Source organism: Drosophila elegans, unplaced genomic scaffold, assembly GCF_018152505.1.
Source record: "Drosophila elegans isolate 14027-0461.03 unplaced genomic scaffold, ASM1815250v1 contig_476, whole genome shotgun sequence".
In the NCBI taxonomy this organism is placed as follows: domain Eukaryota; kingdom Metazoa; phylum Arthropoda; class Insecta; order Diptera; family Drosophilidae; genus Drosophila; species Drosophila elegans.
The window spans coordinates 9994211-10006142 of record NW_024545863.1 but is presented as its reverse complement, the minus strand read 5'-3'; the positions used below and the strand labels follow the sequence as shown (position 1 = coordinate 10006142).

At 43.1% G+C, this 11932-nt stretch overlaps 4 protein-coding genes across 5 annotated transcripts; 1 reads left to right on the top strand and 3 right to left on the bottom strand.

The window, feature by feature from the left end:
* Positions 1–24: 24 nt before the first annotated feature.
* On the bottom strand, positions 25–1567 carry LOC108140992 (reticulon-1-A). Its single transcript, XM_017264067.1, has 3 exons — positions 1459–1567; positions 660–1177; positions 25–393 (listed from the first exon to the last, which is right to left on the bottom strand). The coding sequence occupies exons 1-3, from the start codon at positions 1521–1523 to the stop codon at positions 101–103; spliced, it is 876 nt and encodes a 291-aa protein (XP_017119556.1). The 5' UTR covers positions 1524–1567; the 3' UTR covers positions 25–100.
* Positions 1568–2530: 963 nt separating this feature from the next.
* Positions 2531–4474, top strand: LOC108140991 (tubulin alpha-3 chain). Its single transcript, XM_017264066.2, has one exon. It carries the CDS (start codon positions 2998–3000, stop codon positions 4348–4350), a length of 1353 nt encoding a protein of 450 aa, XP_017119555.1. The 5' UTR covers positions 2531–2997; the 3' UTR covers positions 4351–4474.
* Positions 4475–5418: 944 nt separating this feature from the next.
* LOC108140988 (esterase B1) lies at positions 5419–8986 on the bottom strand. 2 transcript variants are annotated; one of them, XM_017264062.2, is made up of 5 exons: positions 8896–8986; positions 8563–8836; positions 7981–8131; positions 6803–7536; positions 5419–6031 (listed from the first exon to the last, which is right to left on the bottom strand). In XM_017264062.2, exons 1-5 carry the CDS (start codon positions 8904–8906, stop codon positions 5579–5581), a joined length of 1623 nt encoding a protein of 540 aa, XP_017119551.1. In that variant the 5' UTR covers positions 8907–8986; the 3' UTR covers positions 5419–5578. The 2 variants fall into 2 exon arrangements, with proteins under 2 accessions (XP_017119551.1, XP_017119550.1); XM_017264061.1 differs by having other exon boundaries at positions 8563–8839; positions 8896–8917.
* A 295-nt stretch (positions 8987–9281) lies between these two features.
* LOC108140989 (esterase B1) lies at positions 9282–11855 on the bottom strand. Its single transcript, XM_017264064.2, has 4 exons — positions 11701–11855; positions 11360–11636; positions 11120–11267; positions 9282–10525 (listed from the first exon to the last, which is right to left on the bottom strand). Exons 1-4 carry the CDS (start codon positions 11712–11714, stop codon positions 9339–9341), a joined length of 1626 nt encoding a protein of 541 aa, XP_017119553.1. The 5' UTR covers positions 11715–11855; the 3' UTR covers positions 9282–9338.
* Between the last annotated feature and the right edge of the window lie 77 nt (positions 11856–11932).

The following is an 11932-nucleotide window of genomic DNA, read 5'->3' as shown; positions in this document are numbered from 1 at the left end:
AATGAAGCATATACGAATGTCAACTGAGTGGGAAATAAACATATAATATAAGTCACAAAACAAATTTTGAACACAAACATCAAAGGAAACTATTAAATGATTACAGTTGGTGTGCCTTGATGGGCAAATCCTGAAGCTCGCAATCGCAGCAACGACATCCCTTGCGGTGCTCCTCCTCCAGCAGATACAGTATATTGCCATCACTGGACTCCTGGCCTTCAAAAGGCACTTCCTTCGGATATTCTTCCTGAATATTGTCCGTTTTTTCAGTCGTAGTTTCGGATACAGTCTTCTTCTCTAGCTGCTTGCACTTACGGAATTTTCGGACCTGGGCATCAATTAATGGCTTGTACCACTCGTACAGTTTTGGTAGGGTGAAAACAAGGACGTGTCCTAAATAATAAAGCAAATGATACATTAGTTTTGTTTTGTTATGAAAGACTTGCAAGAAAAAACCATTATAATATATAGTATTGATAATTTTAACAAAAATATTAAAATGATCATTAGTTCAACTCTCTTCTGCGCCGAATTTGTTTTGTTCAAATCTCTAAAGAGTACATATTTTAATGGATTTTTAGGTTAGCAGGTCTGTGTTGCATAGTGATATAAATGAGCCTCCTAAACACAAGGAGATAATTTTAAAAGTATCCACCTACCACAAAGCAGCAATGTCAAGCCGTTGAAACAGTCGCCCAGCAAATTGATGCCGCAGAGCAATACCAGAAACTTTAAGGTGTCCTCCCACTTCTCCACAAGAAACAATCCCATCAGACGATTTAAGATCGTGTTTAAATGAAGCACCGCCATTCCGGCCAGTCGCATAGTCTCCTCCCGGGGAATATCGATAGTCACCTGAGGGTACCATCGTGGAATCTGCTCCTTGCTGCCATCTCTTTTCCAGGACCTCCAGAACTGCAAGTAGCAGCGATGAGCAATGGCCGCAAGGAGTACAGTGATGCCTGCCATGCTAACCACACTGATCACCGAGTGGGCCATCACATCCAGCAAAAGGAGCAGCACGCTCGTGAAGACGATCAGCGTCATTCGGAAGTTGCGCCACAGCAGCAGGTGCTTCAGCACCACAAACAGCCGACTGGAGTCCTCAGTTTTCTTCAAAGTCACGGAATTCATTTTTTCGGATTTATTTTCTTCAGTTACGGATTGGGGTAATGGGCTGAGAGTACATAATTTTTAAAGTTTTTAGAGCTGAGTAGTATTTCGACGGCCAACGAGATGGGCAGGAAATACAACTTTCAACCAATTCAACCAATAGCTGAATTCGGGAAAGTTTAAGAATAGTTTTAAAGGACTTTCACCTCCGAGCTTTTTATCGAATTTCAATTATATTTATGTTTTAATTGTACTGCATTAATACCCCAAATATGAAGATAAGGAATACCCAAAGGTATGGCACAAGTGAAAAAAACAAACTCATTATCTACGTCTTCAACTTACGTGTTTTCAGATCGTTGTATAAAAATTAGAGCAGTCCATAATATTAGGCAAGATTCAAAAAACATTTCAATCTTATGACTTATACACAGCAACGTAAATGGCGTGAACTGCTAGGACTCACACCAAATTATTTATCGTTTCTGTACTTGCCTACCAAGATCTTAAAATATTGGAAGGGCCAATACTAAATTTCAGTGTTCAATTTTCGCGGTAGCTTAATCGATAAGTGCGCGAAATGTATCGATAGCTGCGCAGTACTGCACAATACCGAAAATTGCGGCGCACTGGAAATACTAAAAAAAGACGGACGCTTATTGTGGGTCTGAATTATTGCGTGCCTGTTCAGGAACATTTTATTTATATTAATTATTAAGTTATCTTTTATTAATATATATATTTGATATAGTTATATATTATTTATAATATACTAATAATTTTCTTCAGAAATTCGGGGAACGAGCCAAAAAGTTGTTCCAGTTTTTTTTGTCTTAGCTTTTGTTTGAATTCGAGGAAAATGCCCAGAAAAAGGAAAAGCAGAAAGACGAACAAAGGTATTTATTAACGTCTGTCTAAACTTCTTAATTTGCATATATTTGGAAACTAGTTTCATGTTGGGGCCAGTGTTGCCTTTTCAATTTAAGTAGGAAGGAACGACCACTCTGGCTCTTCAGCAATTTTGAAATATTTTTAGGTGAAATTTCATCCAGTCGCTTATACAATTCAAAAGTAAACAAACCCAGATCAGCTGTTCGTGCCCCTCACTTTTTGGAGTAACATTAGCTAAATGCTAAGCGCCAATTGATTTTAAAAAGTCAATTTAAAAGTAATGCGGCAATGGAATCAGGCTATTACAATGCTAAGCAAATACGTTATCCCTTATCCGCCCAAAATATATTAACTATGTCTTGAGTAATTTATTTTCGCTCAAAACAATAATAAACATTAAGATGTTATTTTGTTCAATCAAATTAATAATTCATATTTACGTTCCCTAATTTTGTTGCAATTTCTAAAGCCAGCAATGTTTTGGTATTTTGTGCAGGCCAGGCGGTATATTTGAGCGAACGCGCAACGGCCACACTAAACCTACAGAACAAGCGTGTTTGTGTTGAGGCCAATTTTACAGATATTTAAATTGGGTAAATACCGCCAATATAGTCGCATCCCAGCACTCCTGCCGATGGTAAATCAATTTTGGCCAAGAGCTAGCAATGTGGTGTAGAAAGCAGTCTCAAACTCAAGCCGAATTCGAACAAACTTACCAAAAACAAGCCTGACAGAGCTTTTCCTTGCCGCCAGAGCAAAATCGATTGGTGAACGCGTGTATTATCTAATAATCTCCGACCGAGTTTGTGAAGTTTGCTGTGAAGTCCGGAGCCCAGAGCCCCGTGCTATTTGCGTCTATCCCCACCCGTAGTCGGGCATTCCAACGTATACGCTCGCCGAGTCAGACGCCAAATCGTAGCTCCACACTTTTAGTGAATTTCCGTAGTCGCGTGTGAGAAACCTAGTATCGGAAGCCAGCCGTTAAAAATCAATATGCGTGAATGCATCTCCATCCACGTGGGCCAGGCGGGCGTCCAGATAGGCAACGCCTGCTGGGAGCTCTACTGCCTGGAGCACGGCATCCAGCCCGATGGCCAGATGCCCTCCGACAAGACCGTGGGCGGTGGCGATGACTCGTTCAACACCTTCTTCAGTGAGACTGGAGCCGGCAAGCATGTGCCCCGCGCCGTCTTCGTGGACCTGGAGCCCACCGTGGTGGACGAGGTGCGGACCGGCACCTACCGCCAGCTGTTCCATCCGGAGCAACTGATCACTGGCAAGGAGGACGCGGCCAACAACTACGCCCGCGGGCACTACACCATTGGCAAGGAGATCGTCGATTTGGTGCTGGACAGGATACGCAAGCTGGCCGACCAGTGCACCGGCCTGCAGGGATTCCTGATCTTCCACTCGTTCGGCGGCGGCACCGGCTCCGGCTTCACCTCGCTGCTGATGGAGCGACTCTCCGTGGACTACGGCAAGAAGTCCAAGCTGGAGTTCGCCATTTACCCGGCCCCGCAAGTGTCCACCGCCGTGGTGGAGCCCTACAACTCGATCCTGACCACGCACACCACCCTGGAGCACTCGGACTGCGCCTTCATGGTCGACAACGAGGCCATCTACGATATCTGTCGCCGCAACCTGGACATCGAGCGGCCCACGTACACCAACCTGAACCGTCTGATTGGACAGATTGTGTCCTCGATCACCGCCTCGCTGCGATTCGATGGTGCCCTCAACGTGGACCTCACCGAGTTCCAGACCAATTTGGTGCCCTACCCGCGTATCCACTTCCCGCTGGTCACCTACGCCCCGGTCATCTCCGCCGAGAAGGCCTACCACGAGCAGCTGTCGGTGGCCGAGATCACCAACGCCTGTTTCGAGCCGGCCAACCAGATGGTCAAGGTGGATCCGCGGCACGGCAAGTACATGGCCTGCTGCATGCTATACCGCGGTGATGTGGTCCCCAAGGACGTGAACGCCGCCATTGCCACCATCAAGACCAAGCGCACCATCCAGTTCGTGGACTGGTGCCCCACTGGCTTCAAGGTGGGCATCAACTACCAGCCGCCCACTGTGGTGCCTGGCGGAGATCTGGCCAAGGTGCAGCGTGCCGTGTGCATGCTGTCCAACACCACGGCCATTGCCGAGGCCTGGGCCCGTCTGGATCACAAGTTCGATCTGATGTACGCCAAGCGCGCCTTTGTCCACTGGTACGTCGGCGAGGGCATGGAGGAGGGCGAGTTCTCCGAGGCTCGCGAGGATCTGGCCGCCCTGGAGAAGGATTACGAGGAGGTCGGCATGGACTCTGGCGACGGCGAGGGCGAGGGTGCTGAGGAGTACTAGGAGTGGATAGGCGCATCCCCCTAAACGCTGTTTGTTTTCATATGCTCCCATTCGCGAACATAATTTTCAGTCGACTCTGTAAAGCGAGCAAAAAAAAAAAAATAAAAAAAACACAAGAAACCCAGATAGTTATTTTATTATCCACGTTTTTGGGGGAAAACTTAATCTATATTAAACGTATATTAATCATATGTACATTTTGTTTATTAATTGTTAGTTTAAACTGAATATCTAACATTTCTGGTTTTTAAGGGTGGTAATATATTTTATGTATGTATACTATTTTCTATGTAAACCTCTTTTATGTATCCTAACAACGAATGTTCATTGATTTGCTTATCGAGTTTACAGATAATTGAGCTGTTTTTGCAGCTAGTTGGCAAAGTCCGTTATTAACTAAGTGCTTCGTGATTTTCACTCCACAGGTATGCAGATGCAGAACATCGCCCACAAGGGCTACTTAGGAGTACGTTTCAGCAATATTTTAATGCTCGATTCCTAGAAGAGGTGCTACCTGTCCTACGCAAGAATCCTCCCAGTTCGCTTGCTGAAGACTGATTCCAAGAAAGGACTTCAAATGGCATTTCCCTGAAACATTAACAGATTAAAAGGGTAAAGTTTCCCATAGGTTTTCCCAGAGAAACAACTTGGTAAACAGCGCTGGAAGCTGCCGTAAGAATCCCGTTTCGAGCCGTACGAATTTCACCTGATGCTTGACACACATGCTTACCACGGTCCAAAGTTTTCTCATTATATTAAAGGCTGATAATATAATTGCACGAATGGATAAAACACGTTTTTTATCCACGTTTGTATACGATTGTAAAACGATTGTTTTCAGATTTTTGTTTGCTTCTTTAGGACGAAGAAGTAATGTGGTAATGTGGACTGTTTCACTTTAAAGGAGTTTGGTAAGCTAAATACTCAAAAAAAAGAATACAACAATCTTTAAAATTATAGCTGGTAATAATAAAAAAATATCCTCTTCAGCAAATTTATATGACGATTTTACATAGGTTTACAACTATAATCTAATTTTCTACTGAAAGATGTAAAACGATGTATTTATTTAAATAAAGAAATCTGTTTTATTGCGGGAATGCCTAGTTTCAGGAATAAAAAATATTTTACTTTGTTTTAATAGGTAATTTAACACAACAATGCTTTAAAATAGTATCCCTCTTAGAATCTGTTATTATGGCATTAAGCAATTAACTATATGTTCGACTTAGATTAATTGATCCGGTTTGTAGATTCCATCCCAAATCTGAAGTTTTTCATACTCGGGCAAATCAATAATCTTCACTTCGTTACTGATGTTGAGCACTGGCTTGGGATCATCCTTTGTCGATGGCTTCCAGTCCACTTGACCAATTTCCGGGCAGTTGGGATTCGAGGTCGCTGCGAACGCCGTCCAAATACCAACCATCCGTTCGATGGTGCGGTATTCAGCAGATGACTTTTCCAGTTTCCAAGATAGTGCGTTCCTGAACAAATAGCTCAGATCGTCGGCATGGGCCACACCACTCTTTATGTTGTCCCCGCAGAACTTTTTCCGGTAAAAGTTAAAGTTCGGAGAGTCGAAGTCGAAGCGGTAGAAATACGTGGGTGCCTTTGCATATGCAAGTCTTGCGTTCAAAGTGCGATTGAAGCCGTGCCAGAAGACCTTATAGGAGTAGAACTAAGGAAAAAGGGAGTTCGATTAGATTAGCAGCTATTATGGACTATGGGCCAGAGACTACAATTAATCAGAAAACATAGTCTGAAATTGGTACACATATGTCTTTTTAGGTGAAGAGCATTGATAAAAAAAAGGAATAGTAAAAAAAAAGATCTGACTTTTGAATTAAAAATCTTATATATATTTAACGGCAAGATTTAATATTAAAATACTTTAATTAATGTGGAAAACGTGCAAAAGCTTGTATATTATCTTAAATACAACGCATATTTTGATTCAAATTTATATTAAAATTAAAGTCAGTTATTAAAACCAACTCGAAGAACAGTCAAATAAAATATTAAGGCATATTAATATTTTCGTTTTATAACTAAAAAACGCAATGGATGAAAAGCGCAAAATAATTAAATTTAGTAGAAATGGTTGATAAAACAAATTTCCCTTATAATTAACCTACTTCAATTAAATACGATACAATTACAAAACAAAAAACATGTTTATGTTTGAATATCTATGGATAGATATTATATGAATGGGTATAGAGTAAAGAGTATCTTTAACTTCTACCTACTCACATGGTTGGATTTTCTCGGTTTTTTTTTACCAGTGCACAAATTAATTTCCCTTATAATTAACCTACTTCAATAAAATACGATACAATTACAAAAAAAATCAAGAACAACATTTTTATGTTTGAATAGCTATGGATAGATATTATGTGAATGGGTATAGAGTAAGGCTTTGGAGTATCGTTAACTTCTATCTACTCACGTCGAGCATGTTCATGAAGCGCTCTGAACTGGGTGGGGAATCTCCGAAGTAGGCTTTGATCAGACGCTTGCTGAACTCAAGATTATCCTGCTCGCTGCTGACGTCCCGCACATCCCGCGGCACCATCCTCGTGGGGTCCTGGTTCAGGCTATCCAATGCCTTGAGATTGGCGGATACACCTGGGTACATGAAGAGACCCTCGAATGAGGTTCCGCCCAGCATAATGGGCAAACTGTTTGACCACGCATCTCGGGCCATTTCCACAGGCGGCTTGGGCAGCACGCAGTCCGCACCCACAAACGACTCCACGGTGGGACCGAAGGCGAAGAGCAGGCCGTTCCGTCGGTGCTCGGGTGTTATTAGATTGTGGTTTACCAAGTCTCTGGCAGGAACTCCTCGAAGGTGCTCCAAAACCTTGGCGTCTACATTTTCGCCAGTGAAGCCGTACTGCTGGGCCAGGCGGAAGGCGAAGTCCTCACGTGGGTTATTGGACCAGTAGTTGTGCACAGTGCCCGACATGGGAATGGCCTTGTGGAACAGTCCCCTGGTCTGTTCCGAGCACATCATAAAGTGGGTGGAACACCCGCCGGCACTCTCTCCGAAAAGCGTAATGTTGTTATCATCGCCGTTGAAGTTGGAAATGTACTGCTTGACCCACTTAATAGCCAGCACCTGATCCTTGAGGCCTGCATTTCCGGGTATCTCCAGACTAGGATCCTCGAGGGAGAGAAATCCTGGGTGGAGGAAAACCACAAAGCAACATGTTATTCCTTAAGTTCACTTTTCCAGGACCAAAAAACCAGAAAGATTTCCAAAACCCACTAAAACAAAATCTTGGGTCCTCAACAGTGAAACAATTATATTTAAAAATATTTAGATGCTTATGTTACTTTAATATAAACGAGTTTTTTAAAATTTTGTTATAAAAAGCGCGAAAAATGTCACTTTGCACCTGTCATTTCTCAATAAAAAAATGTTAATCTTTAAACCTTGCCATAAAAAAGTAAAAATATCATTAAAATTTTTTTAACCAAACATTTCAAACAAGTGTAGCATCTAACAACAAAATTAGAATTAGAACTGAAATGTTGACCCCACAGATAGCGCAAGATAAGGCACCATCCTAATCGCTTGACAATTATAGATAAGATACCCGCTATCAATTTCTGCAGACTCACCTAAACAATCAACGCGATAATTGAGAGTTACCAGGACCACATCTTTGGCCATGAAGTAGTCCGGGCCGTAGATATCGCGCGTTGCCTCACCGATTGTGAAGGCCCCGCCATAAATGTAGACCAATACCGGCAACGGCTTGTCAGTCTTTAACTGCAAAAACAAATCAGCTATCAGTGTCATAATCGATGGGGTACATGACCAGCAGTTATGGTGTCATAACACTCAGGCACTAAGTTTTAAGTTTTAAGAAATGTAGCTTGACATTTTGAATTCCTTATTATATTAACAAATGCTTAATTAAATGCTTTAATCTTGTTTTATATATGTATACCATTAAGGGCAACGGCTTGTCAGTCTTCAACTTGAAAAGCAAATCAGTTATCAGTGTTATAATGACCAGCAGTTATGGTTTCAGAACATTCAGGCACTAAGCATTATGTTTTAAGAAATTTAGCTTGACATTTTAAATGTACTTTAAATTAACTAAATCAAATGCTTTAATCTTGTTTAAGTTTTACCTCATTTTGCGTCCCGATTTGTTCTTCAATGAGCTGTTTATGGCTCACTTCCATCATACTAACCTGCTTGGAGTAGACGTTCAGGTACAGGCAGTCCTCGGTACCTTCAATAACGCCCGTCAACAAACTCCTCTGGGTTGGCTTCTCCGCAAAGTGGGTGCAATCCAAAACCCCGGGCCACGCCTCTGCCGGCACCGGGGCCTTGAATCGCAGCTCTCCCACTGGAGGCTTCGCAAAGGGGATCTTCTCGAAGCTGAAGTAGCTGTCATCATAGAGACTACGCCGCTTGATGCCCTTAATTTGGCCCAGGGGCAGGGTAAGTTCGCAAGTCTCCTGGCTGCTTCATCCAAGCTAATTTAATAACAATCATGGGGTTTCCCGGTTTATTTAACTCACCTCTCCGACATCGTTCGTTTGCAGCGCGTGTTGTCCGTAAACTGAATAGAAAGCCATCAATTTGCAAAGTCAAAGCCAAAGCAACTAAAAGTTCGAGCACTCACAGTGGTGGCTAAAAAAACGTGTCTGGTGATCGAGCTTTTTGCACCATTCTGGCGCTAATTGTGGCGACGGCTTATCAACTAAACGAGTGATTTGTCAAAGGCTTTTTCACAAAGGCAACAAAAAAGTATTTGTTTTGCCACAAAAATTCAATAAACACAGAAGAGGTTGTGAAAAAAGCTTACATTTTTAAAAATTACTATCTTTTAGTATTCCAAATTTGTATATTTGAATTTTGTTAAAAAAAAATCATTTTGCACCGCCATCAAATGTACTGCACAGGCTACGTTTTCAGGTATTTTTTATTGATTTTCTTTTATTTAACAATTAGAAGGAATCTCTTAAAATAGAGGCACTCCAGCCATTTCGAAGAGCCGATCGAAGAACTTTAGCTTAGGCCTCTCTGGTTGGGGAATGAACCTTAGTTCCTCGCTGATGTTGAGCACCATTCTTTGGCCGAACCGGGAGACGGGCTTCCAATCCACCAGAGACTTGGTGAGTGGTGCATTGGGATCCGAGGTGGCGGCGAACTGCACGAGCATGGCCACCATGCGGCGGATGGCGGTGAACTCGGGCCGAGATGGGTTCAATTTAAAGGTGGCTGGGATCACAAAAATGTATCCCAGCTCGTCCACATGGCCGACTCCCCGTTGCTCCTTCCCCATGAAGCGGATCCGGTAGAAGTTGAAGTCCGGCGAGTCGAAGTCGAAGCGGTACAGGTAAGTGGGTGCCTGGCCATAGGACAACCTGGCTCGGATTAGTCGGTCCAGGGCATGCACCATGCTATGGGTGAAGAGATCCGCAAATGCGTCCGTGTGGCTGGCAGTCAGCTCGTGTCCGTGAACCTGGCAGAAGTCGTTGATCAGCGCCTGGCCCAACTGACGCCGCAGTCCGGGATCACAGCGATTCCTCAGAGTCCACGGCAACACCCGCTCGGGGTTGTGCTGGAAGTCCTTCAGCCAAGAAGGGTTGGTTTTGATGAAATTAATGCTGGTCAAACCCTCTCCACTGTTGGCGCCCAGGATGATGGGAATGCGGTTACTCCATGCAGTGCGCTGGAGGTCGACGGGCTCCGATAGGAGAGCTGCCTTTGGGGTGGCATATCGCTCTACGCTGGGAACAAAGGCCATGACGTGGCCTTGACTCTTCTCCGCCGGAGTGAAAAAGTCCGCTGAGGCGAGCTGATGCGGATCTGCCTTCAAGAGAAACTGCAAGACCTGGCTGTCGACATTGTCTCCCTCGTAGCCCAGGTGTTTGGCCAGGCGGAATTCCATATCAGGCAGACGATTCAGCTCCATGGAGAAGCCCGCCATAAGGATGGCCTTGTGGAAGAGTCCTTCTGTTCGTGGACTGGCCAGCAGCAGCTGAACCGTCATGCTGCCGGAGCTGTGGCCAAAGATCGTTATTCTGTCCGGGTCGCCATTGAAGTTGGCCGCATTCGCCTTGATCCACTGAAGGGCCAGGATTACGTCCTTAAGACCGGCGTTGCCAGGGACCTCTAGTGTGGGATCCTCAAAACTCAGAAAGCCTTAAATCAGACACAAGTAGAAAAAAATGTGTTAATTTGTAACCTTGCTGAAGATATTAGTTATATGTAAATTATGTCCGAAGCTTATGACGCTGAAGAACTCTTAAACGACGCACTATTTCCTAGCAATATTACGTACCTATTTGAACCATTGTGAACTCAGTAGTAATAATACCCTCTTCATAAAAATTACAAAACCGTAAGAATTCAACAAATATATTTTTTCCAAAATAACATTTAATTTTCTATAAAACAATGCTCATGAGAACAATTTTTTATAAAACTTATTTTCCGAATTTAAATTAGTAATTTTGTAGTATCCCTTGGCTTTTACCCTTCTGAATATGCAAATATTCTTTTGTAATTTCATCTAACCGTACTTTTGCTACAGTTTGCTTTAACTTCACCATTTTTTAGGCTTTGGGAAACGGCGATTGGGTTTTGCTCAATTGATGGTTTTATACCCATCCGTTTGTTAAATTCGGACTACTTTATTATATATGTAGTTGTCACTAATCTGTCTGATTTTAGTTTATGAGCAAGTTTGAACTCTTCTTACGACCTTTTAGATTATTCAGTTTCTTTATAACTCACCCAAAGGCCCTAGTCGATGCCCAATGCTTATATAGACCACATTTTCCTTCATAAAATAGTCAGGACCCCAAGCTCGTCTTGAAGAATCGCCGCCCTTAAAAGCACCTCCATGAATATAGACCATGATGGGCATAGGTTCGCCGAGCAGCTATCAAATAAAGGAATTGTTAATAACATTTTACTAAGCTATCAATATGTGAAACCGAATTGTTTTAACGTGTAACACTGCGATTAACTTACAGTTTTCACAGAAATATTCAGATACAGGCAATCCTCGGAACCCTCCACCAACTTGGTGTAGGAGCTCACTTGTAGGCACTTGTTCAAGGGCTTGGAGCAATCTCGAACTCCGTGCCAAGGCTTCAGGTCATGCGGTTCCTTGAAGCGCAGACTTCCGAGCGGAGGAACAGCATATGGGATGCCATCGAAAGCGTAGAACTGCTCGTCGTACAGCGATTTAAGCAGAGTTCCTTGTACTTTTCCATGAGTAGTACACACTACCGGCGAACTTTCGGTGCTAAAAGATTTAATGTTTATTCTTGAAAAATATATGACACATGCGTTGACTTTGAATGTCTTACTAGTCGTCCGTCATCTCCGATCAACCGCAGTATCGAGCGTATACTGCCTTCTCGAGTTAACAAACACTGAAGATTACCACCGATAGCCGGAGCTTATCAACCTAAAAATACTCTGATCGTTCTCGTATCTCGAACAATGGTAAATTTGCTGCACATAAACAAAAAGAAAAAAAAGAAAAACCGAACTTATGCTATCTTGAAGGGCTCTTTTTTTCTGGGATGGATATGGCTC